Raw genomic sequence first — 27,438 nt, forward strand, 5'->3', positions numbered from 1 at the left:
GCGATGGAGAGAAGACAAAAAAATTGACAGGAGGCCTCATTGTGGTCTTTAACAACTTCATGAGGGGCAAATACTGATCTCTTCCCTCTCATCATCAGCCACAGGACTCAAGGAAAGGCATAAAGCTGAGTCAGGGGAGGGTTAGGTTGGATATTAAGAGGAAATTTTTGTCCAGTGGTTGGTAAATCACATGGAACTCCATTTTCTTCATGGTGGAAAAAGGCCATTCTTTATTCATTCCTTTTTTGCACAGTTTTACAGACCTCGTGTGGGACTCTAACTGGTCAGTAGCTTTCTTGCCAGCTACTTGTATTGGTTAGTAACAAGTGGTTATTCTGCATTGACTGGTCACTCAAACCCTTGGTGTGCACCTGTAGGGACGGTTTGTGAAAGAGTTTTCATTTTTCTATCTAATGTATAAAAACCGTTTATGCAGGGGCAAGTAATTTTTTAATAAGTTATTTTAAAGTTTATTTATTTTATTCAGGTGTTTGTTTTTTTTAACAAGCTTTTAATAACTTGTTGTGTTAATGAATTGCTCCCAACAGGATTCCTAATTTTAGGCAGCTGTTCTGTGTGGCTCGCCAAAGGCGGCACTGATGTGCTCCGGTGTCTGAGCAGCGACTTTGCTGGGCACACAGAGGTTCGCTGGGCACACAAAAGTTTTGCCATGCACACAGAGGTTCCCTGGGCACACAGAGGTTTTCTGGGCACATCCTCCTGGGCACACAGAAGTTCTAGCACATCCCGCTGGGCACACAGAGGTTCCCTGGGCACACAGAAATTCTGGCACATCTCCCTGGGCACACAGAGGTTTTCTGGGCACATCCTCCTGGGCACACAGAGGTTCTGGCACATCCCTCTGGGCACACAGAGGTTTTCTGGGCACATCCTCCTGGGCACACAGAGGCTCTGGCACATCCCTCTGGGCACACAGAAGTTCTGGCACATCCCCCTGGGCACACAGAGGTTCCCTGGGCACACAGAGCTTCTGGCACATCCCGCTGGGCACACAGAGGTTCCCTGGGCACACAGAGGTTCCCTGGGCACACAGAGCTTCTGGCGCGGCCCCGCAGCTCCGCCCCGGGTGTCCCGGAGCATCCCTGCCCGGGATGTAGGGACAGAGAGGGGAGAGCAGAAGAGGGCATTCCCTCCCGTGCCCCGCACCGCTGCCAGCTCTCCCCGGGCTCCCACGGGGACCAGAGGTGCCGCCCCTCTGCTCTGCTCTCCTCTCCTCCTCCTCCTCCCGCTGCCGCTCCTCCTCTCGCCGCCGCCGGGGCCGCGCCGGGAGCGCAGCGCGGAGCGGGGCTGCAGGAGCGCGGTGCCGCCGCTCCCGCCCGGTCCCGCCCGGTCCCCGCCCGGTCCCCGCCGCTCCCCGGGTCCCACCGGCCCCCCTGTGTCCGCAGCCCAGCCGGAGCATGGCTTGGGGCGAGCTGGGGCTGCTCCGCTGGCTGCGGGAGAGCCGCCAGTCCCGCAAACTCATCCTGCTCATCGTCTTCATCGCGCTGCTGCTGGACAACATGCTGCTCACCGTGGTCGGTAGGTGAAACGGGCTCGGGATGCTCTGCCTCCCCCGGCTTCTGCCAGGAATGATCTCCGGCAGCAGATGTGCTCCCTGAATGCCCCATTAATGCTCTCAAACCTGGCATTTTCAAACACTGATTAATTTTGGTTTTAGCCATGAATTGTATATCCCAGTGGACATCAAAGTCTTGCTTTATTTCCATGTTAATTGCAAGATAAGGAACGGTATAAAAAGGTCTTAATAACTCCTTTTTTTCTCTTTTTTCTTTATTTTTTTCATGTTAAACGCCACGAATGCGTCGTAGAATGACAGATAACAGTATTTTTAGCTCATCATCGTTTTTCCTCCTGTGGTCATGCAACTGAAACAACAGGCTAGATAACACTGGAGATGCCTGTTTCCTTGTGATAGTTCCTGTTTCCCCCACGCTGGTCTTAAAATGATAGGTTAATAAGAAAACTATCTGAGTCACTTTTAAGAAAAGCACTTCCATGCGTTAGTTTAATAAAATAATAAAAGTTTTGATCAAAGTCTAAGATCCAACTTTTAATGGCTTCAGTGGCACAGTGTCAAGATTCAGAAATCTACTCAAATAAAACAATTGAATATTTTTCACTGGTAGACTGAGAGCTCCTCATATTCAAATGTTGATATGAGAAAGAAGATGATTCAGAGAAACCAGTGGCTGGTGGATGTGCACACAAACACACAGGAATGCACATGGTTCTCCTGGAAGTGACTCGGTCTGTGCAGAGCCAGCTCTCAGGTGATGCTTCAGAGTCAGTTCTGAATCAGACTCCTGAATTTCTTGAAGAGGTTCAGCTTAAAAGTTGATGACACGAGGTAGACCTTAGTTAAAAAATATATCTAATTTTAGCAAGCTGATGTTGGATTTTTTTTACATTAATGTACTTCCTTATAGGATTAGTAATATTTGATTGCTTGTTAAGTAATATGCATGCTAGATGCCTTAGAAATTGCTATAGTTTGTAGATTTGAGGTGCTGGACTTTTTCAGGACAAAATGCAAGATGAGAAGGGGTGATGCTGTCACTTATATTAAAATTAATGAACCTGACATCTGTTTTTACAAACTCTGAAATCCTAATGTCTGAGATACATATTGATGCAATTAAATTGCAGCCAAGATCCTAAAACATATAAACATGGCTCCTTTTGGATGATCTTGTCTATGTAAATTTTAAAATAATGAGACACGCAAATATTGACATAATATTTCTGATTCTTTGATATAGGTCTGTTATCTTTTTTCCTTCTTCTGGCTAGTACCTGTAATTATTTTGGTGGTTTATTTAAGAAATGTTTTATATAGTGTTTTTTATATTTTGGTTTAATAATAATTCCAATTCACATTATTCATACTTTTGGAGCCTAATACAAGGACTTTGTAGCCACATGGGTTTTGACACTTCTAATATTTTACTTAATGATGTATGTATAGAAAACCTTATGGGAATCTTATGAAAACTGGCAAAAAGTAAAGAACAACGTAAATTAACTTTTTGTTTTAAACCGCACTTCTGAGTTACAGGGTTTTTTTCTCCATTAGCAAATTTCTTTTCCAATTCTGTGTTTCTGAATGTGCTCTGTAGGAAAGCCTTGTATTTCCTGATCAATGGCAAAGCAACAGCTCGGCGATTCCACTTACAAATAACCTGATAGTAAGATGCCAATATATTCTGTTTGTTTTTCCAGTGCCAATAATTCCCAGTTACCTTTACAGCATCGAACACGAGAAAAATGCCACAGAAATCCAGACTACTAAACCTAACCTACCCTCAGCCACCATGGACAGTTTCCAGAGCATCTTTTCCTACTACGACAATTCCACGATGGTCACTGGAAATGAATCTGACAAGACACAGCCTGGGGAGCTGCATCAGACCCAGACAGAACAAATGGTTGTCAGTGCCACTGCTTCCCCCTCTGACTGCCCCAAGGATGACAAGGAGCTGCTGAACGAAAACGTCCGGGTGGGTCTCCTGTTTGCCTCAAAAGCAACAGTGCAGCTGATGACCAACCCCTTCATAGGGCCTCTGACAAACAGGTATGTCACTGCTGCTGCACCAGCACTGAGGGTTTCTCACTGATCTTTCAGCCCAGATTAGTGTTTCAAACAGATTTGTCTTAATTCTCTTTTGGATTGCTGCCTTCGTGCTTTTTTCTGGAGGAATACTCTAGTGAAATACGTTTGGTGAACAGTTTTAAACACTTACAGCCTTTCCAAAATAGCTGCACATCAGCCATCAGTATCACACCCTTTTCCTCCAGCTCCTGAGACCTTGGGTTGTATAGAAACTTTTGCTGAGATGGTGTTGAAACATCTCCCATATAGGTACAGGAGAGCAAAAGACACGGCAATGTAGTATTCACAAAGATTGTGAATTGCCAATGTTCCTGTGACACCCACATTAGGCAAAGAGGATATTGAAACTGTAGGCAGGGTTCAGATCCCTTCCCTGCTCTCACTGAGATGAGCAGCTCTTGGTGTGTGGTGGTTTGGGGTTGTCTGAGGAGAGAATCAGTGGGAAAATCGTGTGGACTTCAGGGAAAAGTGAACAAATGTCCAACTTTGCTGATGCCATGTTCATCACCAGGTTCAGTGGATCCCACATTCCCATCAGTACATGACTCTGCCCAGCCTTCAATCTTCCAATTGCTCCCTCTAAATTCTTGCAAATATATGATGTCTTGAACCAAATATGTTTAAATGGGACTTCACAGAATATTTATTTGGGCCAGGATCAAGCTTATAAACACCAATAGCAATGACTTAAAGCCCCTCTCCAAATCCAAGTACTGATGATATTTATATGAAGATTAAAAAGTATATATAATATCATTTAAATTTTTCATGTGAATAATAAATTTGATTTCACTGTTAGCATTTGGTGTAACTGCTCCCCACAGGAGCAGCCTCAGTCCTCCCAAACAGACTATGAGATCAATCTCTGCAGGAAATAAACTCCAAACTCTATTTAGTCAGGTCACTGATCTGCATATTTCTTATGTAAGCTGTTTTTCATAGAGACTCATTCCTTTCAGAAAATAGCAAGCAACAGAAATTTGTATTTGTAGAACACTTTTGTTCAAGCAATGTCCATCATAGGTGACAATATTTAAAACAACCAACACACTACCAACAATATGCCAGATATTTCAGGTTTTGAAGCCAAAACAACCTTGTTTAGGTTTTACAGTGTATATATATATATACACACATATAAATATATATATACTATAAATATATATATGGTGTATATGTATATATACTATATATATATTTATAGTGTATACATATACTATATAACCTAATAGATACATATATAGTCTGAATGTTTCCTTTCAATCTAATGAAAAGTATCCAGCTGAGGGCTAAGCAGCATTTGGACTCACAGTGTTATGTATTCAAAACCTGTGCTTGATCTGAGGGACTGATCTAAACACAAAAGCTGTACATGAGAGAGAGAGTTTAATTTCTCTCTCATTTCCCCTTATCACCAATACATAACACCTCCACAGATACAAGTATACCATCACAAAATTACTTTTGCACAAATATTGCTGCAAGTTGAGAAGGATTTTTCTTACCTGTATTGTTTAGTGAGGATGTCATAGCTCCTCTGCAGGTAAAGTAACGTAACATCAAATAATGTTTTTACAAGAGTTCTTTGCATGTGTTTCCAGGTTTTTCTAACTGCCTAAATGGTTGTCCTATTGATATTTACTCTTTTTCTGTTAGCACCACCATTTCCAGAGCCTGCCAAAACAGGAGAACGCTGTGTGGCCACACCTCTGCCCTGGAGCCCGCTCCTGGGACGTGTGTGATGCATCCCTGGTTTGGCAATGAGGCAGGAATGTTACTGCAGCATCCCTCTTTCCTGTTAGGGGCAGGGTTGGCACCACAGCAGTGTGAATTTTAGCGCTGGCAGCTGAGGTTTCCTCTTGGAAACATCCCACAGGTTTTTGCCTGGGGCAGGGTGTGTGACTGCAGGCACAGGGACAGGTTCGCTTTCATGAGTGAGAGAAGGAGAATCAAGGAGCAAGTCATCCCATCATCCCATCATCCCATCATCCCACATGACAAACTCTTCTCTCACACAGCTGAAGTGAGTGCCTTAGTGGCAAAGGGGCCCTAAATTAATTTTAGGGTTCACTGTTTTTCTTTCATGCATTATTTGTATCGTGCTGCTGGTATCTGCCTTTCTTCTGAGAAATGTTTAGTGGGAAATATCAATCAACACATTTATCAATTTACAGTAGAAGTTATTAGATACCCTTCCCCTCTTAAGCTGACAATTTCTAATAACAATGATCAGCTACAATTTGTGATTGTATAAATCAAACAGAAAATATGTGGGTTCTCAATAGAAATACTCTTCCTTACCACTGATAAGCTGTTTCATCACTGTTAAGTTTTTGCCTTTATTACTTCTACAGAATTCTAGCAAAATATAAAAGCTTACATAGAAATGATTGCTTGTTTCAAGATCAGTGTGCACAGTTAGTTAAAATGCCCAGTAAGTTTCTTTTTCAGATAAGTAGCACACTGTGTACAGTGATTTTTATTTTTCAATCAAATATAGATGTTCAACTGTGGTTTAGAGTTTCAGTCAAGTGCTGGTTTTCCCCAGGAACTGGCTTTGAGTTTGTACAGCCAGCAACAAGATGTTCTACTCATATGAGTCTGCAAATAATCACTATTTTTAAGGTTCTGAAAGTTTGGAGGCCTGTTTTCCCTTCTTTTATAATTACTGAAAGTATCAATTTGCAAAAACAAATCCCAGAATTGGTTTCAAGGAATATGTTCTGCAAACAACATGTCTTATTTAAAGCCCAGCTTTTTTCATGGAACACTAGGCACACCTGGCTCAGAGAACAGGTTTGCAGTTCCTGAAACACAATACAAGTTCCCTCTGCCCTAACAAAGTTCTGGCAGAGCAAACACCACTGATGGCTTTGCCATAGGAAGTCAACAACACATTTCCCACCCCGGCACGGTTTCAGGGCAGAGCTGATAGGATTTTGTAGGTCAGAAGCACACGATGTTTTTGCTGGTGGTGAAATTGGTAAGAAACTATCCACAAAGCACAGCATCTGACACAGGGTTCCTTGTGAGGAGGATGCACTGGCAGGGGGAGAGTGAAGGCTCTGCCTAAAGCTGTCCTGTGAAGAGAGTGGGCAAAAGGCTGCCCTTTGTAACCAACAGCTTTATCCAACTGCACTGGCACAGGTGCCAGAGGAGCTGTGGCTGCCCCATCCCTGGAAGTGCCCAGGGCAGGCTGGAGGGGGCTCTGAGCACCCTGGTCCATGGAAGGTCTCCCTTCCATGGCAGGGGGGTGGAAGGAGATGGGGTCTAAATTCCCTTCCAACCCAAACCATCCTGTGGCTCTCTGCTTGACCCCACTGCTTTTATCAGTCTCTCACCAAACTCTGTGCACCAGGCTGTGAGCCCAGCTGTGCCAGCCCCTCAACCAGCAGAGCCACTCAATGCATCTGCCATGTGTGTCCCCTTCTTTTTTTTTTTCATTAGTCTGAAAAGAAATTAATATTTTTAACCTTGTTCCTATTCATATCAGCCTCAAAAACCATTAAAATTACCAGCCATTTTCATCATCACCCTCTTTTTGACACCATCCTGGCTACAGCCTTGAACTCCTTAGCATGAGAGAGAAAGGGGACCACAAAGTGTTTGTGCCCAAGACACACACAGAGAAGGAAGCAGAGGAATAAATAATGTTTGTAACTACATATTTACAGTTCAGTTCCTGTGTGAGCTTTCCTTTCAGGTTTTGGCAGGAGGTTGAAGTGCCCTGTTCTTTCTGCCCAGGTCACTCTGTCCCTCTGCCTTCCCTGTGCTCCAGCATCGGGGTGGGAGTGCAGGGACCACATGCCCTGTCCCTGCTGACCCTACGTGTTCTTTCTGAACTCCACACATATTCAGTGCTTCATTGGCTCAGAACCTCAAGGAACATATTCTTGTCATAAATCCTCCCCATTCTTCACTGCTAGGAAGAAGAGAGCCAGAGCTCCAGGCAGGACAGAGCCAGCAAGGGGTGCTCACATGGAGCTGTGTAACAGCAAGGTTGGAATCAGTGGATTTGCAGCACTCTAATTGATAATTAGGCTGTAATAATCCACAGCTGCTCACCTGGTCAATGTAACCTTTATTGTGTCCTTGCACAGGACAACAATCTGTTGTCTTAGTCTAGAGTAATCTTGTTAGTGGGTATAAATCGTTTCCTGAGAGCCCTACAATCTGAAATGGAGTTCATTTGGGTATTCTCCATCAATGGCAGCCTTTCCTTTCCCTCCTTCAACTAGTGACTCAGACTTTTCCAGAGATCAGAGGTACTTGTAATAAGCACTTTTGGCTGCAAGTAGCCTTGGTGAGACATGCTGGACTCTGCTTCCAAATTGCTTGGAGGGTTTTGAAAGCAGTACCCAAGAAAATTACATGTTTAGCCATAGTAACAAGAAAAGATAAGAGAGAAGACAGGCTGTAATATTCTTTGCTGCTGCATACATGCAGAGGAACAAAATGCAGAGGTAATTGTGATGGAGGGTGAGGAAAAACTGCACATTCACTTTTCCCCTGGCAAGAACATGAATGGCCCAGGAGCGAGGGGCAGAATTGGCTGTTATGGGTAGTGCCTCTCCTTTTTATGATTATTTATGTTGTATAGTGCACTTGTTCAGCAAAACCTCCCAGTCTGTGCTCTCAACAGCTGTAGAACAGACAGGGAATGCAGCTGCAGGTCAGACATTTGTGGTAGCACAGCTGCCAACTAGTTGTGCTGCTAGTTCAGGAGGAGCAGGGCTTGCTAAGAGCCAGGGCGTGTTGAGATTGCCCAGGAAAGGACAATCTGCATATCCAAGGAAATGTCAGCTGGATGTGGGCAGGACTGTCCCCTGAGAAAGCCCAAGCACGGCTTCTAGAGGTTCAGCAATTCCATGCAGGGGCAGCACTCCAGAATTGTGCATCTCCACATTTTGGGGATGCTCTGGGCAATATTTTCCTTCCAGAGTATTATAATGACTTTTTTAACTCCCAGCTTCTCCTATTTGGCACTTTCCATCTTGCTGTGGTCCTGTTTGTCCAAGGAAAAGGAAGAATAACATCTGCAGCTGCAAAAATTAAGAACAATGCTTGAACAGCATTACACTGGGCATTAGAAGTGACTTCCAAAATGCTTGTTTTCTTCCTGCCTTCAACCACCAGAAAGTTCCCTGGTGTAGGAAGCCCGTTGGAAGAGTTAAAAATCTCCTTTATTTAGCATGATGGCACTGCTCTGTGTTTAATTTGTGAATGTTTGTGGAAGATCTCACAGCTCATGTCTCTGATGTAATGAGGGAAATGTGAATGTGAGAGCCAATTTGGATGGCATTTCTCTTCATGCAAATAACTGAATATTATTTCAATGTACTTGTAGCAGAAGCAAATTGCAATCTCACAGGCCCTGTGTCAAGTCTATGAATTGCTTGATTCCTGTACTGAAATCAGAATTCTCTCTCACAGTGCCCATCCTTGATACATCTGGGATGGCCTTGAAAGACCCAGCCCTACTTTACTTTGCAGTGGGAAAAGGCATAAAGACATTCATCTGCTTTCATACCCCAGAAAAATCTGATTATGCCCACCATCATCAGTATCCATACCTGCAGGGTTTATTTTTTTTTTATCTGTACTCCCATCAGTGCTTTCTTTAATTGAAAAACTCAAAATCAGAGCAATTGTGATCAAACTCTCTGTGGCCTGCTCTACCTGGGCCCACTAGAAAGGGAAATGCTCACTTTAGTTCTGAGGCAGCAAAGAGGTTGGCAAGAGGTAATTTTTTATTTCCTCATGCACACAGAAACACCAGGGGAGACCAGAGTCCCATCGTGTAATGCCTATTACACACAGCAAGGGAAAGGCTGCCTTAGAAAAAATCATTCACTTTAAATAAAGCAGACAAAAAAAGTATTGCTCTTTTATATATCATGTGTGAAGGTGCTGGGAGATTGAAATTATTATCCTAAGGCCACAGGGGAAGTTGTGATAGGGATTTATTTTGCTTTGGAGACACCAGTTCAGGTAAGTTACACATGAGTGACCAATCTGCTGTCACATATTTACAACACCCTCTTACAGATTTCAACTAGGAGAATCTGTGCACTATGTTTTTATCATATTTTAATGGAGTGATGATTTAAGGCAAAATACCACATGAAAGCTCAATTTATTTAATTCACAAGAATGAGACAAACAATGAACACTGAGCTCTGCACTCTAGGGAGTTTTCCATTATCAATGATTCTTGATTGTATAAAAATATTAATGCAAAAACAAACCTTGGAATAATTATTTTGGTTTGTCTATGTCATGACTACTGTTACTAAAAGGGCCCTTTTTGACCCTTCCATTATTTGATTGACCTGTTTTAGCCAATGCTGAACCATTTAAATGCACAATACTGTCAAATCACTGGAAACTGAAATTCTTTGAAAGTACTCCTCTGAAAAGCAGGATCCATTGTTGAAGAATTTGGCCATTAAATAATGTCCTGGCACATACATTTGAGATGCACAATCCTACAGAAAATGAAACTGTGAACAAGGTGTGCTGGACAGAATATGCATGCTGTCTTCAGAGCTACCTAGGTTTTGACTCTAGGGTAGATTTTTATTGGTGTGAAAAATAATATATTGTGAGTTTTTTTTTGATTTTTTTTTTTTTTTGGTGGTTGAATTTTCAGTTTTATCTGCTCAAAAAAAATGTAATTGCTTCCCAGCCAGGAAGTTCTTTATTTCCTGGAAACTTGAAAATACTTGGAGCAACCAGGCATTTCTACAGGCTGTTTAGAGACCTAGTGAAGAAATGGGCTGATGAAGAAAGCTTTGATCAGCTCCATTTCTACTCCTAAACCCATGGAAAGCAAAGTATTATTCTCAGGCTCTTTGGGACTCTTCCAGTGCTCCTGAGGCAAAACTCCCAGAAAAGCTGATGACAAATTTTTTCCAGTAAAAAAGCCATTGGCTTGACTATGTCTCATTATAATCATTGTCTGATGAGGATGGAAACAGATGAGCACTGAAACACGATTGGGGTATTTCAAAATTCAGCACACGCAGGGAAATCTTCCCTTGGCATATCTTTGGCAACCTCATGGAGGGGTTTTACTGGGAAAAATTAAGTCAGAATGAGAACAGGGCAATCAGGGCAATCATGAGAAGGATTTTTTTTCCCAGGCATTTCAGATAAAAAGTCTGCTGTGTCAGATGAAAAGAAATTTGTAATGTGGACAAATATGGCCATGTGGTCCACAATAAGTAGTTCAAAGCCTGCCAAGGAACTACAGGTTGGGTTTGTGTGGTGAATTAATGTAAGACTACCTCAAAACCTCAGTGGGACAACCTCCAAAATGTGAATATTCATTTTGTTTTCCAGAATAGGCTACCAGATCCCACTGTTTGCTGGCTTCTGCATCATGTTTGTTTCAACAATCAGTAAGTGTCACATCCTACTTGGTCTGGCCCAGGCAGGCACAACTTTTAAATAAATGGTCCATAATAATTATCACTAGGAATTCTTCTTGTTGATGTCTGGGGACTAGTTCCCAAGGAAAATTTAAGGGAGTCAGCTGCACGTTGATGGTGGTCCTGATGAGATTGAACAAGTGCTGTCTTGGGAACGCGCTCTGAGGAATCACAACCCTTCATCCCACCTCAGCGGGTCTCTCCCTTAGCGGAACCTTTCAGGCTTTTCTGATCTGGAGCAGTGCTCAGACAGTTTTAAATAGCCACGGGAGAGCTGCCTGCCAAGGCCCTGCACAAGCAGATATCGTGGGGGTTATCAGAAAGATTGTGAGGCTGCAGTGACTGATGAGGAAGGTCTGAGTCAACAGGATCTCAGCGTCGCTGAACGTCACTGTGGGATGTGCAAACAGGAGCTCAGCCTGCAAGCCAGCTGAGATAATTTGCCTGCTCTAATGGCAGTGATAAGGCTTCAGATGCTGTTTTATGTTTGGTTTTGGCCTGACATTTAAAGCTGTGGCCCAGACAGAAAGAGTACAGAGAACATCAAAGTTCATTGGAAGCCTGTGAGGATCAGTAAAAGAATCGTTTTTGACTCGGAAGGCAGATGTAAGATGTATTAGAGCAGATGTAAGATGTATTAGAGCCTGTGACCAAAAATAGGAAGGGGACAAACACATCTCCAGGTCCACTGTACATAAAATAAAGAATAATGAGAGTTGTCTCAGAAGGCCAGATTGGAGAGGGCTTGGAGCAATCTGGTCTGGTGGAAAGTGTCCCTGGCAATGGCAGGAGATTGAGCCAGGTGATCTTTAAGGTCTCTTCTCACCCAGAACATTCCATGATTCTATGATCTTAAAACTGTATCACCAAGGGGACTAAAGTACTAGAGAAGATGACCTGGTCTTAGAGCCACTGTCAACTCTGTGTCTTAGGAACAGAGTTAGATATTATTTATGTTAGATAAATTCTGGTTGGGTTGTAGATAAGAGTAGGGAGCCTAATTCATAGCAGAGGAGAGAACTGCTGATCTGCTGAAACCCTTTTTCCCTTTATTTTTATTTTTAAGTGTCCACACAGTAGGGATTTCTGTAAAATGTGGTGAAAAGCCCCAAGAGGCACAACCACAGGGCAGGTGGGAGGAGTGCACATGGATCCCATGTTTAGCTGGTTGCATAACACCTTCCTGCAGCTATAACCTGCCCTGCAAACTCCCTAGGTGGCCAAAAGATGGGAGCTGAAAAAAACCCCAAAAAACCCTTTATAAACTCACTGTAGATTTAATGACACTGACAACAACATGGCCTCTACAAGCAGAGACGTGGTTGGGTTTCTGAGAAATTCCTATTTTCCAGCATTGTGGGTGAGGAATTTAGCCAGGCTGAGTGCAGCATCCAGGGGCTCTGTCCTAAAAGGCTGAGAATGAAACCTGGGGTTAAATCTCTCGGGAAAAGAAATCTGGCCCATCCTCTGGTGCACTTTAGTTAGTGGGAGGAGAAGGAGCTTGCTGAAGTTTTTGAATGGGGGGCTCTGGCTTCCCTGCACCTTCAGCCAGCTGTGCTCCACACATCTGGCAGCACCAGGGGAAAACCTCTCTCCACCCACTGATAGTTGGAGGAAACATTGGTGAGTGTGTGTTACAGCCTGCTTTCCCCACGTCCTGGAGCTCCAGACTGGGCAGCCTTAAATGAAGCAGCGTGGAGAGGTGAGGCTGGAAAGAAAAGTCTTATTACTCCTCTTGTGTGCAGCTGAACCAGAGCAGATGTAATCAAATCCTGAGTAATTAGTTAAAACTGCTTGGGCTCTTGCATTCTGTGTTACCTGGAGGCTTAGACACCTGAGAGCAATTCAACACTGACACATCTAAATGCAATAAGAGAAAATAATGCAGTTAGCATTGAAAGTGGCACAAGTCACTGTAAACACTTGACTAAATTGTAGGAAGTTTTTGTGGTATTTTCAAGAAATCTAACTTTTTAACCTAGTTATAGTTAACCTAATTTTTAAAATTACCTCTGTTTTAATTTTTTTTTTCCTGCAGTGTTTGCCTTCTCTGGAAGCTATGCACTACTATTTATTGCCAGGTCCCTTCAAGGAGTGGGTTCCTCATGTTCTTCTGTGGCAGGTAAGAGATGATAGAGGAAAATGCAGATTGCTTTCAGTCTTTTTTTAATTAAAATTTGTCACCACATTCAATAATTAATACAAAAATATTCAATTGAATCCTTTTGTTTTTTTCTGTCTCTTTCATACAAAGTAGCTCAAAAGCAAATGTCTTTTAAGACTTCCTTGGTATTTGGGTTGCAGTAAGGTAGAGCACTAAATGAACTGCACTCTCCCTGGGATTTCTGCACCTGTGTCTTCAACATTTTAAATTCATTTTTAGCCGCTTTAAAGGTCACTGGGAACTTATGTTGGTACTTATTACAGTTAGAACAGCAGCTCTGTCTGTTATGGAAATTTCTGTTATAAAATGTTGTTTTCAAGGGCTTACCATGCTGGCTGCCAGTTTGGGCTCAGTATATCCATACCACATTTCCAAAAAAAGGGTCTCATTTTTAAATAAGTAGGTAAAATGGAGTATGGGCTTTCAGCCCAAATTATTTGAGCACTCTTGAGGCTGAGGCTGGAGAAAATATGTTTTTTTCATGCTGAATATTCCAATCTTGGAAAAATTTCCTGCAATGGCAGGAACTGACATCAGTTAGGGTTGCAAGTCAAGCTTTCCCAAGGGAAGACATGCCAGAATCAAAATTAATGTTCAGCTGCATCTTGGTCCCTGTGCAAGGGGGCACCTTGAGCTACGGGCTCTCAGGTGAACACAAGACTTTTTTATTTCTCAACCAATGAACATAAAAGAGCAGAAAAGGCCAAGGCACCTTCTAGTCCACCCCTTCCTGAAGGCAGGATTAGCTGAGTATCTGTCATTCCTCATGAGGCATGACCTCGGAAGCCTCCAGAACTGCCCTCAGCATCCAGCTCAGTGCTAAAGTACCTTTATGGTCAGGAAGGTTTTTTCCCTGATATCTCATCTAAAGGCTCTTTACTGCAATGTGAACTTATTTCTGCTTGCCATCCTTCAGAGAACACAAAGAACAGTTTCTTTATCTTCCTGGCTTTCCTTCCTATTGCAAGACTGTTATCACCTCTCACATCAGTTTTATCCTCTCTGGTTTTAAACTGGAAGCCCTGCAGTTGTCCCTCACGGGTATTATTCTGAGCCCTTGCTCACGCTCTGCACGGGCTCCAAGGAGCCTCAGATTCCTCCCTGTGCTGCACCAGAAGCAGACCCAGCTCTGGGGAGAAGCTCTGGCTCCTTTCAGGGAGAGTCTCACATGTATCTCACAGCAGGGGAAGCTCTGTGTGCCATCGCTGGCAGTCATTCCCTCCCCTGCCTTTCTGTGTGCAATCATTCTCATCTATCTGTAGAGCTTTGTGTTACTGTCTTCTCATTTCCCCCTCTTCCTTTTTTTCCAGACTATTTCCCCAAACAAATTCATTGTGAATTCTAATGCAGCTCTCTAACAGCTCTCCAGCTGTTCATGCAAACAATTTGATGTCATCCACTCTTTTCAATAACCCTGGTAATCCACACAGGACCTCAGCTCTTTTGATGATGGATGGTATTTACTGATTGATCAACCATGCAATCTATTGTTTTCCTTCTCTGTGTAGCTGCAGAACTTATTTATTGAGTCCTATGTGAATCTTGATTTGAAAACAGAATTATTAATTTCTATAAGGACTCTTCTGCAGCATTTACGTCTGCAGTGTCTGAGTGCTCCACAAAAGGACAAGCAAATCAGGCTTCATGTTTCCTGTTGTGAAATGAAGGCTCATAATCAAGTGCAGATATAAGACATGTGAAGATAAAGGTCAAAAGGATCCTTTAATTTTTTGATGCTGAACTTGAAATACTCATTTCCAAAGCAATCAGCTCTGCATAATACCTCATGCCCAGAGCACTGTCCACAATTGGAGCTAAGTGGTCACCAGACCTTTGTGCACTCTGAGTAAAAATAAATGATGGTGAACACTTGTCAAAAGCTTTGATTCTGCTCATTGGAAAGCATCATCAAAATGCTCTGTGACAAAGAGATGCATAAATAATCTAACAAATAAGGGCATCACTAAATTACCTGACTAATACTGCACAACGGAACGTGGCCTTGGTGACCATGGATGGTGCCAAAAGCATTTTTGCTTGGAAGTTAATTCTATGGGGAGGGAGTGTATGTGTGTGTGTATATATATGTACACACACACAAAAAAAAAAACCCCAAAAATCCCTTGGTCATTTCTGTATAATGTTTAGTAGATGTGGCAAATGATGACCATAAACTGTAACACACAGATGCCTAAGTTTGTGCTGTGTTTTTTTTTCCTTTTGTCTCTTTATTTATTTATTTTTAATTGCAGGGATGGGATTGCTTGCCACTGTTTATACGGATGACGAAGAGAGAGGCAACGCAATGGGAATTGCACTTGGAGGCCTGGCTATGGGAGTGTTAGGTCAGTGAGGTGGAATGAGGCAGTGAGGCTCTGCTGGCAGAAGAAACCATCCCCCAGCCATCCCAAAGCTTGCTCTTGGGACCTCTGAAAGCAGCAGGAGGGTCTCGCTGGGTGCAATGGGGTTGTGCAGTCTCCAGACTGGATTGCAGCTTTTCCCACAGCAGACATTCCCAGTGTGCATACACATGCCAGTCTCTGAGATGTTTGGGTTTTGTTTACGTTGCACAGTGTTTTGGGGAATGCAAAATATGGTTATTGCCATGATCAATGATCTTTGTGGGGATTTCCAAACTGGATTTTTGGTTGCTGTGTGCCTGTAGCAGGATGCCCGAACGCTCGCAGGGGGTTTGTTCAGAGTCAGAGTTTTCACAAGTGTCCTTTCCTTTCCTTGGCAGTGGGCCCCCCTTTTGGGAGTGTCATGTATGAGTTTGTGGGGAAGAGTTCTCCTTTCCTGGTGCTGGCAGCCCTGGCTCTGTTTGATGGAGGTCAGTCTATCCCTGAGTCAGTATCACCCTGAGGCACGAACCTTTCCTGTTCCTGCCATCCCTCCCCCTCCTGGAGGAGAGTTACAGATGGATTTCTTTTCACAGCTGTTCAGTTGCTTGTTCTGCAGCCCTCCAGAACACAGGCAGAAGTGAGTATTAAGGTAAAACACTGCAGGAATGGGTGTCACTTTGCCTTTCCTAATCCCAAGCTTTTGTTTCACAGAGTCAGAAGGGGACACCTTTACTGACACTTTTGAAGGACCCGTATATCATTATTGCAGCAGGTACCAGACCTATTTTTTCCTTCTTTAAACCAGCCATTGATGTCATTCCTGGCCTCTTGGCATGTCTTGGGCTGAGCTGCTTTAACAACATTGTCATTTTCTGGTTTACTTTGCATAAAGATCTAAGAATGTGTTGGTGATACAGAATGAATGTACCAGCAGAAGCACAATAGGCAGAAAATTTGAAATAAATGTGTCTTTCCAAATGAGAGGCCACTAAGGGCTTATAGGTGCCTGCTGGGGCAATGGAATGTGGCCAGGAAACTTCCTGTGAGGCAAGTGACTTGGGCCAAGGCTTTCAGAGTGAGGGATTGCCAGCACATCACAGGCAGGCACAGGGAATAACACTGAAATTTGTTTCTGTTTGAAGAGGGAGTAAATTTGGTCTCTTGAGCATGAATTGTTGTATTTCAGAAAAGGTCTGGTGGAATGGTGAATGGTGTTTGGTATTATATGTATCTTTTTTCTAATGAGCCTTTCTGTCTCAAGAGAAGTTTTTCTTTTTGCACATTGTTGAATGTTTATTCTGAATTCTGTAATTAAGCCTGGCCCTTTCTAATGTTGACAAAATACCTGGAAACAGAGAATTATTTCCACAGTTCTGTTTCTTCATCCTGACTTGCTTGTCTAACAGACCAGTTCTTCCAGGCATTTCTGGAAGTTTTCTGTTTCTTGCTGATTTTAGGGAATTATCATAACCTTAACTCTGTGACTTGGTTGAGCTGTGACTTAAGTTATACAAACCCTGCCTGACACAGCTGCATGCACAGACAAGCTGGTTTAAATGATCAGATGCAAAAACCAGAGCTGAGGCAGACATCACCCAGGTCCTTGGGAAGGTGTGGGACACTTTTCCCTGGGTGCCTGCTCTGTCACAGGAAAATGCCAGTGATTTCTGTGGCACTCTGCCAAAAGCTGGGGGGGCTCTTGGCTGTGGAAATGGGATTCAGCTGCCAGGCTGCAGTTTCACACCTTCTGGCCAGCACAGGGCATTTAATCTCATCCAGGGAAGAAAAGCTGTAGGATACATGGCACTTTCAAAAAAGGTCAGCTCCATGCAAGACTGAGGAAAAAAATAATGTATTTTCTTTTGGAGAAGCTTTGCTGAGGTAACAGGTTCTTGGATTTTGCCCCAGATTACAGCTCAGGCTCTCGCTTTTCTCTTGGGGCACATTCTACAGGTCTGAAGCACCTTTATCCCCATATCCCTGAGTACTTTGGTAAACTCTGGTGGTGCTGCCTGGCCTAAGGAGAAGTAGGTGCCACAACCATGTGCAAGCACACCTGTGAGGTTTGTTCACCTTCCTTTGTGAGGTTTGTCCAGAATAGAACCAATCCTTTGCTATTTAAGCTGTCTCAGTCAGAATGGTTCTGCTTCCTTTGCCTGCACTTAGTACAGCCTGAAATGTTCTTTCCAGCATCAAAGAAGCTGTTTGAGCATGGCTGATTTTGGCCTGGGAGAGCCCCAAGGTGTTTAACTGGGGCTCCTTGCACCCAAGTGGAAGGGTTGGCTTCTGTCTTCAGGGCAAAGCAGTGCTGAACTGTTGCTCCTCGCCCGGGGAAGGGAGAGCCAGCAAGTTCATTTTAGGAATTGTGGATACACAGTCTAATATATTCTGACAGGTTTGAGCAAAGAATGGCATCAGTGCTCATTTGGTTTTGAACCTTGTGATGAGGAACTCCCTCCGAGAGAAATAATGTTTCTCTGACCTCTGAAAAATCCAGCTTATTTTAGTGAAAAAAAGAGCAAAATATGTATAGTAAACGACTGAAAGAATCTAGAATATTTCCCTGAAATTCAGAGATTGTAAATATGATAAAGAAAGGTGGGAACACAAGTTTGAGGCTGTCACTTCCAGCAGTAATTCCCAAAAGCCATTTTGTAAGGAATTAGCAGAGGGGACATGTCCTGTTGCCCTGCATTAAGCTTTGAGTGCCTGAGGGTCTTTTGAGTAAGCGTGAAAGGCATCTTGAATCCCAAGAAATACCGTGGGGTTTCATAATCCCTCCATTGGAGCTGAAGTGCAGCGCTGAGGAGAGATGAACATGACACAGCCCCACTGGAGCCTGGGTCTGGCAGGGCAGGTGAGGCTGAATCAGCATTTACACCCCTTGTTATCCCTTGTGCCTGGCTCATTAAAGCTCCAGGGACTCAGAAGAGATTTGCAGGCGTTTGAAATTCATAGGGCTGTGCAAGCTCAAAGCCAAACCCACGTTTGCTGCACAGGCTGGCTCACTGCTGCCTGTGGGGTCTGGAGAGGAAATTCCCATTTGCGGGGAGCAGACATCCCTGTGCTGTATCTTGGTATTTTCAGGACCAAGACCTCCCCATGCTGTCATGTGAGGTAGGGCTGGTCTCCCAGATGACAGAGGCACAGGGTCAGAGCCTGAGCCTCTTGCACAACAGGGCTCTGCTGTTGCCCCAGGAGAGCAGGTAAAGACCAAGTGATTGTAGTTTTAGTTAATCATTTGTACAACAGACCTCATGAACTTTCCAAATGTCATCAAGCTCACCGCAAACTTTCACATTATGAAACAGCTTAACCTTTATTGTAGAATTTCAGGAATAGAAACATACAAAAAGCTAGCCTTCGGTGATTTTACATTGTGTTCTATTTAATGTTAATCACCATCTGACACTTGAAAGATAGGGCTGTAAAAAGTGCAATATTTTATGTAAAAGCATCCATTCTTTGCATGGTGTTTTGTTTATAGTCAAAAGAAATAATTACTACTATTATTTTTCCCCTCCCCGTATTTCTTTAAGGCTCAATCTGTTTTGCAAACATGGCTATTGCTATGCTTGAACCAGCTTTACCCATCTGGATGATGGAGACCATGTGCTCAAAAAAATGGCAGCTTGGTAAAGTACAGTATATTATTTGCATCTCTATATTTTGTCTATTGAATGTCTGAGTTCTGGTCCTGTTAAAGATTATTTGCTTCAGGGGGGTAATTTTTATTTTTTGTTTTATAATCTGTAAAGTGCCAGCGTTAAAGCTGCACAAACACTGGTATGTAAGAAAAATACACTGGGGTGATGTTATTGCAATAGAGGCTCCTGTGATGGGCTACACTCACATTTCAAGGAAAAATAGTTGTAGGCAGCCTCAGGATTGGTGCTGATCCAGCTCCACTGGGGATGCCAGCACTGCTCTGGCAGTGAACATTGGCCAGCCCAGCTGCAAGGTGCCTGTTGAGCCACAGAGCCAGCCTGGCAGAGAAAAACCATTTATTTTCTGTTCTCCCTGTGGGAATCCCTCCTGAGCCCCTTGTTTGAACTGCCCTGAGCAGGCACAGGGATCTGCAGCAGCTGCTCTGTGCTTGCTGCAAGCAGGCTGGTGGCAGCACACCCTCCTTCCAGCCTGACATGTGGGACAAAGATGGGCTGCTGCTTCCAATGTGCCCACAAGGACACCAGGAGCACTTTCCCTTGGATTTGATATATTTGGCTTCCTTTAGTGGTTATTTAAACATCCCTTTCAACAGAAAGCAATGGGGAGCCCCATCTTGGACCTCGTTGTGACTTTTAGCAGGGACACAGCCTTGGGAAACCAAGTCCATAAACATGGAGCATGCCTCCTGTGTCCACTCCAGATAAAGCTGGGGCAGTCACTTTCTCTTTGAGGTGAGCAAGAGCAGGAAAAAACCACCAGAAAGTGGATTAAATTCCACTTTGAGTGACAAACCATATGTGAGAGGTTGATGTGAATCTTCTTAAGTGGGGGATGCCCAGCCTTCATCTATCTCTGATTAATTTAATCATGGCATGAGGGTATTTTTTAATATCAGTGTATAGTTTGAAAGAAGAAGAAAAATCCTTCATGAAAATGATGTTCAGCTGATATCCCTGCTCTGTGTTAATGTACATATTACATCCTATAAAAAGCACAAATCTTTGTTCTAATTAATGCAATTGACACCTAGAGTGGCCACAGATGCAGTTCTTAATGTACTGCTGAACCTGGAAATAACTTCTAGCCTGTAATACAGCAGAATGCAAACTTAGGGATTTTGAACCTCAAAAAGGAAGAATAAATATTGCCTATCTACCTCCATCATGAGTTTCATATTACTGGTGCAATAGAAATGAGATCCACTTCATTGAACAGAAGTTACTAGAAGGAAAATATCCATTTTAAATGAAGACTAATTTAACCCCCTTAATGATACAGGTAATTGATTCTGTTTCACTTTGTCTGATTTGACAGCATTAATGAAAAATTTTAAGCCTCTTAAATTGTAAATTGAACTGCAGGGTTTTAAGCAAATTATTATTTTATGCAATTGGAAGCCAGCTGTTTGAAGCATGATCTGAAGAAGGTATAAAGAGCCTTGATTTGACCAGTGAATATTACTGTACATAAAGCCTATTTAGAAAATTATGGTTCTGCCTCAGTATACCACAGCTGACAGACCAACCTGTGCAAGTCGTATTTAACAAACCTTTGCAGTATAATTTCTCTTTTACAGCTGTCAAGGCCTGCTCTGTGTGAACATTTGGTATAACCAGAGAGCTCCAAGCAGCACTGAAGTAGCTCTGGTTACACAGGTTAAAATGAAATCTTTCCCCAGCACCACCACTGTGACCCACAAGGTTTTTAATCACAGGATATTGCTGTGCTAAAAATTACCTCTTGATTTTTTTCTTATGAATATATCAGAGAGATAGGAAGGAAGATGGATAGGCAGGAAATGAGAAAACCTGTGTTGCCCTGGTGACAGATGAGCACACTCACACGTGAGGGCAGAGGTTGGACTGTGTACCTGACACCAGGGCTGCTTTCTGAATCTCTGGCTGGGTCCTGCCCTGGGGCTTCTGTGTAAGGAGAGGATGGATCCTCCAGAACAGAGAGTAATAACTGGATTTTAAACCAGAGATGTCACCAGACAACAGCATCTACTCCAGATACAGCCACTGCTGTGGCAACTTCAGGGACAGAAAAACACTGCTGGTGCCAACAAATGTGCTTTTCCAAGTGGAGGTGGGAAATGAGAGAGACAGAATTTACTCAGGTGTCTTCATCTGCAAGCTATTAGAGTTTAATTAAAACTTTATTTTATTTAAACCAATATGTGATTAAAAAAAATTAAAAATACATTGGCTATATCATTTTGATACCATTTTAAAAGGTTTTTTACTCTTGCATTATTGACACATGCTTGACCAAGGGCTGTATCACAGCACTACAGACATGCCTGTAGCAGGAAGCTTAGTGGCTTAGAGGGGACTGTCACTTGCAGAGCCTGTCACAGCAGCCCTGCTGTCCCCTGCTGTCCCCTGCTGCAGGGGATTCCCCCACCCTGGGCACCCTGGGCTGGCTGAGCAGATGCTCCACAACCCTGAACCGCGGGAGAGTCGCTCTCCCTGACCTCTCCCAAAGCTTATTGCAGTCAGATAGAAACTTTTTGCTCTTTATTGTTCTGTCCCCTCTCCCAGACCAGTTCTTGCATCTCATGCTGAAAAACTCTTTTCAAAGGCATCACGTTGCTCCTGCACCTCACAGATGATGTCCTTAGATTTCACGGGAAGGCTGCAACAAACCGGATATTTGATTCTTGGGGCTCTATTAGATGTGTCCAGATCAAAATTGCAATGTCTGGCATTTATTAGTTTCTTCTAACACTTCACTGAAATCCTTGCTGATAAAACATCTCATTCATATTTTTCAGGCGTTGCTTTTCTTCCAGCTAGCATCTCTTATCTCATTGGGACGAATCTTTTTGGGATACTTGCACACAAAATTGGAAGGTATGTCTAATTTAAAAATACTAATCACCTCCCAGTCTCTTCATGCACCATTTCCAGTGTTTCCCAGGGCAGTTTATTGATAGTGGAAATTATTAAACCTTGTTCTATAGGAGCAAAATTGATTTTTTTGGAACAAATTGCTACTTTTGCTGTTTAACTCAGCGGTTCAGACATGGCTTTGAAACATTCAGCTCTAATATCTCATGATCACCATCTCTGATTGATGTTTCTTCTTTGGTAGGTGGCTCTGTGCTTTGCTCGGGATGCTAATCGTGGGAATAAGTATTTTATGTGTAAGTAGACAATCACACATCTTTTAAATCATGTCAAAGTTTGTGTGCTCATCTTCAGATATGTGTTTTTCCCATGAGAGTTTCATGACATGTTATTAAACAATGTGTGGTTAATAGGTTCCAGATCAGAGTTTTGAGTGATTTCCAATTTCAGTGCTTCAATTATTTTTAGAAATGATGACTCTGAGAGGAGCACGCTCCTCTGTTGAGCTGTCACTCAGCAGTTTATAATAGTAAGTGTGTCAGTGGTTCAATGGCACAGTTGTCTGAAATGACAGCTCAGAACAAGGATCAAACTCTCAGATCTGTACAAAGTGGGCTGTAGCTACTTGTAGAATTTATCTCAGAAAAAGAAGCCAACCTCATTAGCATGTGCAGTGTGATGTAATTAACCACCTGAAATTTCCTTTATAGGTTCCATTTGCTAAAAACATTTATGGGCTCATAGCACCAACTTTTGGAGTTGGATTTGCCATAGGTAAGAACATTTGCAATGAGATCTTACAGTTTGTTATTTCTGTAAAAATTATTTGATATGAAGTTACACAGAAAATCAGGTTTTTTGCCATTCTGATCTAACAGTGCTGTAGCCTGAGCTGTGGCCCAAACTGGCAGGCAGAGCAAGAAGGATTAAGGGACAGTGCTTATGGAGTTTGAACCAGACTGCTTTAGACCAGCTGGACCCTCAAGTTTGTCCATCAACCTAAGCAGATATTTCAACCTGTCCATGAATGTAAATTTGTTTTTAGAAATGCATCTGTGCACTGCCCCAAACCCACAGCCTTTCCTGTAGTGGAAAAGGATTTATACAGACATTTGAACTGAAAAAAAAAAAAAAAAAAAAAGGCTTAAACAGTTTGTATATAAAGAGGAATTCCCAAGCTCACACACATACACTCCTCAAGTAACATGTGTGAGCTTTCCTTGCACTGGGCTGTGCAGGCAGGCTGCAGTGGGGACCCTGCCTTGCTTTGCAGTGCTTGGCTGCTCAGAAAATGTTCTGGGGCATCTCCACATGAGGGATGTGCAGTGAGGAAAAAAGCTACAGGCACCAATTCAGACACCAAGTAGCGCAACAGTTTTGTGAGGTGTTTGTGCTGTTTCTTGCCAGAAATGAGGGTGTGTATCAAAAGATAGGATAAAACCACCATAAATAATTCTGATTGACTGGGGGTGAATGCTGTCTTTTAGGCCATAGGTAGGTAGGTTCACACCAGATAACTTTCCCCTAATTACTTGGCAGAAGTGTGGATACACCCTAAATTCACATCTCTCCTGTCCTCTGGCAGGTGCCACACGCACACACCTGTATACACGTCCACATATGACCCCAGACACAGCAAAGACCATAAAAAAATAAAGCTAATACAGACTATTTTTACACAAACCTTTTGCTTTTTGACAAGCATCCTTTTAGCTGCTTTTGCATCCCTTCTTAGCACATAGTGTTAATGTACACATTACACCCTATAAAAAGCACAAATCTTTGTTCTAATTAATGCAATTGACACCTAGAGTGGCCACAGATGCAGTTCTTAATGTATTGCTGAACCTGGAAAACACTTCTAGCCTGTAATACAGCAGAATGCAAACTTAGGGATTTTGAACCTCAAAAAGGAAAAATATTGCCTATCTACCTCCCTCACCAGTTTCATATTACTGGTGCAATAGAAATGAAATCTACTTCATTGAACAGAGGTTACTAGAAGGAAAATATCCATTATAAATGAAGACTAATTTAACCCCCTTAATGATACAGGGGATATTAATTAACCCCCTTAATGATAAAAGATGTTAAAAGCAGGGGAAGAAAACGCAGCATTTCCCTGGACTGTGTTTTGCAGGGATGGTGGACTCCTCCATGATGCCAATCATGGGCTACCTGGTGGATCTGCGCCACGTGTCGGTCTATGGCAGCGTGTATGCAATAGCTGATGTTGCCTTTTGCATGGGTTTTGCCATAGGTAAGTCCAGCCTTTCCTAGCCTGGAAAGCACAGCTAAGAAAAGGAGAATCTGCTACAATTCAGAAACCCAGTGGTACTCGCAGATTTTATGAGAAGATGTTCTTATTTTCTGCAAGAAGTCAGAGCAGGGAGAATTGTGTTTGGCATCTGTTCCCCTCCTCTGCAGCAATTTGTGCTCATTTCATGAGCTGTAAGAGGCTTGAAGGTGTCTGAAGGCACTGAACACAAATGGGATGTGCTGAGAAGAGGCCTTGGAACATCTAAAACTAACACCAGAGCTGTGCTCCAAGGGTCTCTGAGGGGAATCCCTCCTCACTGATCCCCTGCCTCCTTGAGAGCATGACACAGATGCCCTTAAAAACACCCCTAATCTCCTCCAGGAATTTGGGCTATGGAGCCAGGAGAGTTTTATAATTACAAACGTGTCTTTACAGTCCTCAAATCTGTTTGTAAGATGAGGGGTTTGTATACAGGATTACCATTGTTTAAAGGGACTGCTGTAAATGTTGTGTCTGAGCAATCTCCAGAAAAGGGTTTTTATCTGTACAAGGTCCCTCTGCTGGTGGTGCCATTGCCAAGGCCATTGGATTCCCATGGCTCATGACAATTATAGGAATTGTGGATATCATCTTTGCTCCCCTGTGTTTTTTCCTTCGAAGTCCACCTGCCAAAGAGGAGAAAATGGTAAGTGTAACTTGGTTTTGGGTGTTTTTTGTTTTTTTTAAAATTTTGGGGTTTTTTTTCAGTGAAACAAATTATAACTTACATTTGCATCTTTCCCTCTAACTTCCTCAAAATGGGACCAGCACAGTGTATTTCACCCTCAGGCATTAACTTTGGAATTAACTCCCCCTTCTTTCTATGTCCAAGATGTATAAAGGCAAACCCTTTATCGATGTTACAAAGTCAGAAATTTGATTTTTATGAAACAGGGTCCTGCAGACATTCCTCTGCATCAGCATATGCTGTGGTGGAGTCAGTAGAGAATTTATTCCTCTTTTCCTTGAGCAGCCAGAACTCTATTGGCCAATTGACCAAATTATTCCATGGTGTGCCTCAACCTATTATTTTCCCATGGTGGTATGGGAAAAAAATATTTTAAAAAACCCCCTATATCACAGTATATTTTGAATATTTTGGATCATCTTTTTTCCTCCTTCGCCTTCCTTCATACAGTTCACCTATCCCTAAATATTAGTGTCCTCTCTTATCCAATATGTACCACAGGGCTTCTCTCTCTCTTTTTTTAAATATAAATTTGCCAAAGGCTTTTTTTTTTTTTTTTTTTTAATATAAATTTGCCAAACTCTGTGCTCTCCAGCCACTGTAGGGTGTTGAGAACAGTGTCACCATCTGTAGGTTTAGTCCACTCAGCACTCATCCTTGCTCTTCTTGAAGAAGGCTGATCTGGGCTCAAAATATAGTTGCTGGTTGTTTATTTGGGTGAAAATAAACTAATTTTGCATGGTCATGGTCTTATTCTGCAGTGGCACAGCTCTGCAAGGTAAGGACAGCATCTGATGCTGGCGCTGCTCACTTTGTACTGGCAGAAGGTGGAAAATTGAATCTTGTGGAAATAATGGTGTGTGTGAGGCCAGAGACCTTCTGTTTGGCTCCTATTTGGACTGCAGAATCCCAGATAATCCCTTGTCATGACCTTTGCTGAGTGCACTGGTTTAGTTTGTTTTGGTTTTTGTACATTAAATAAGGCTGAGGAACAGAAAGGCAAAAAAAAAAAAAAAAAATCAGCTGCTGTTTCCTGGCAGTATAAAATTTATCATGTACTTCTATGGCCCCTGACACTTTTATTTGTAACGTCACAAGCCCTGAAGGGACAGAATCTCTCCCCACGGCTCCAACACCTTCCAGCATCTGCCACCTCTAATATACCTTTAAATTCAAAAGAGCTCCTGTTCCCAAAGTGGCTCATGGCTGTAAAGTGATGTACCAAGTCTTTCAGGCTGGAGGAGAGTCAAAAGGAGGGTCCCAAAATTGTGGTCTTTGCATAATTATTAACCCCCAAACTTAATTACACTCAGCATGAAGAACACAACACAGCTGCTCCAAAGCTCCCTGGGGAATTTCAGGCCAGAGAATTGAGTATTTTATCTGGCCCTTACCATGAGCACCATTTTTAGCTTGCTGTAGGTGTCAAAGCACAGTACTGGGACAAGCACTCCTGGCACTACCCTCAGTTGTGCTGTTCTGGATCTCCATGGAAAGAGGGGACAAAAGCAGTAAAAGAGAATTGGCTTGAAGCAGTAGGGCTCCTCTGGACCATTCATCAAGGTTTTAATAGATGGAAATGAATCATGGGAGAGGTAAACTACCATCTCTGGAGAGCAGGTAGATGAATTTCAATAATACCTGGGCTGAAATACTGGCAATAGAAATTTTCCAGAGCTGTCTTTAGCACCAAGATCTCCACTCCCACATCAGTTTGGGCTCTGCCTCAAGGGAGGAGAGGTGAATCCCTGAGTGATGCATGCAGCACCAGCCCCAGCCTCAGCTGGATGCTAAGAAAAAATACTCACACTCTGTTTTCTTCCAGGCAATACTCATGGATCACAACTGTCCCGTGAAAACAAAAATGTACACCCAGAACAACATCCAATCCTACCCCATAGGTGAAGAAGAGGAGGAATATGAGAGTGATGAATAACAGAAAAGCCATATAACATATTTATGTGTATGAAATGCTGTGGTTCATGTGAAACATCTCATCCAGAAATAGGTTTTAGTTGTACTGTACATTGAATAGTGAAATGGTCAGAAAAACCAAAGGTATATTATTTATTGCCCGTGACTATAAAGCAGACTGCAAACCGCCTTATGGGGGGAAAGAGCTTTTATAGACCATTTGTATAGTGTTACTCTTTGTGTATTTAATTTTATTGAATATTACACTCTATTTTTTATTAAATGTGTAGTATAAATCTGTATAAAATGTGAATTTTAACTATTTGGTTTTTAAAGTCACCTCATTGACAGTATTTCATATTTTATTTGCAGTTATGTGTTACTGTCAAACTCAAGTCTTTCTTATTTAACTGGAAATTTAAAAAAGCAACCCTCAAAGAAAACCC

The 27,438-nt window shown here is 42.7% G+C and overlaps 1 protein-coding gene across 1 annotated transcript; it reads left to right on the forward strand.

Annotated features, from left to right (window-relative positions):
- The first annotated feature begins 1,281 nt into the window (after nucleotides 1–1,281).
- Nucleotides 1,282–27,435, forward strand: SLC18A2 (solute carrier family 18 member A2). The gene is made up of 15 exons (XM_002187932.7): nucleotides 1,282–1,539; nucleotides 3,241–3,592; nucleotides 10,976–11,034; nucleotides 13,103–13,186; nucleotides 15,481–15,573; nucleotides 15,969–16,058; nucleotides 16,164–16,207; nucleotides 16,282–16,342; nucleotides 19,110–19,205; nucleotides 22,016–22,094; nucleotides 22,336–22,387; nucleotides 22,802–22,865; nucleotides 24,232–24,351; nucleotides 24,903–25,036; nucleotides 26,904–27,435. The coding sequence occupies exons 1-15, from the start codon at nucleotides 1,419–1,421 to the stop codon at nucleotides 27,012–27,014; spliced, it is 1,560 nt and encodes a 519-aa protein (XP_002187968.2). The 5' UTR covers nucleotides 1,282–1,418; the 3' UTR covers nucleotides 27,015–27,435.
- Nucleotides 27,436–27,438: the final 3 nt, after the last annotated feature.

The sequence above is a fragment of the Taeniopygia guttata genome, chromosome 6 (genome assembly GCF_048771995.1).
Source record: "Taeniopygia guttata chromosome 6, bTaeGut7.mat, whole genome shotgun sequence".
NCBI classification, from domain to species: domain Eukaryota; kingdom Metazoa; phylum Chordata; class Aves; order Passeriformes; family Estrildidae; genus Taeniopygia; species Taeniopygia guttata.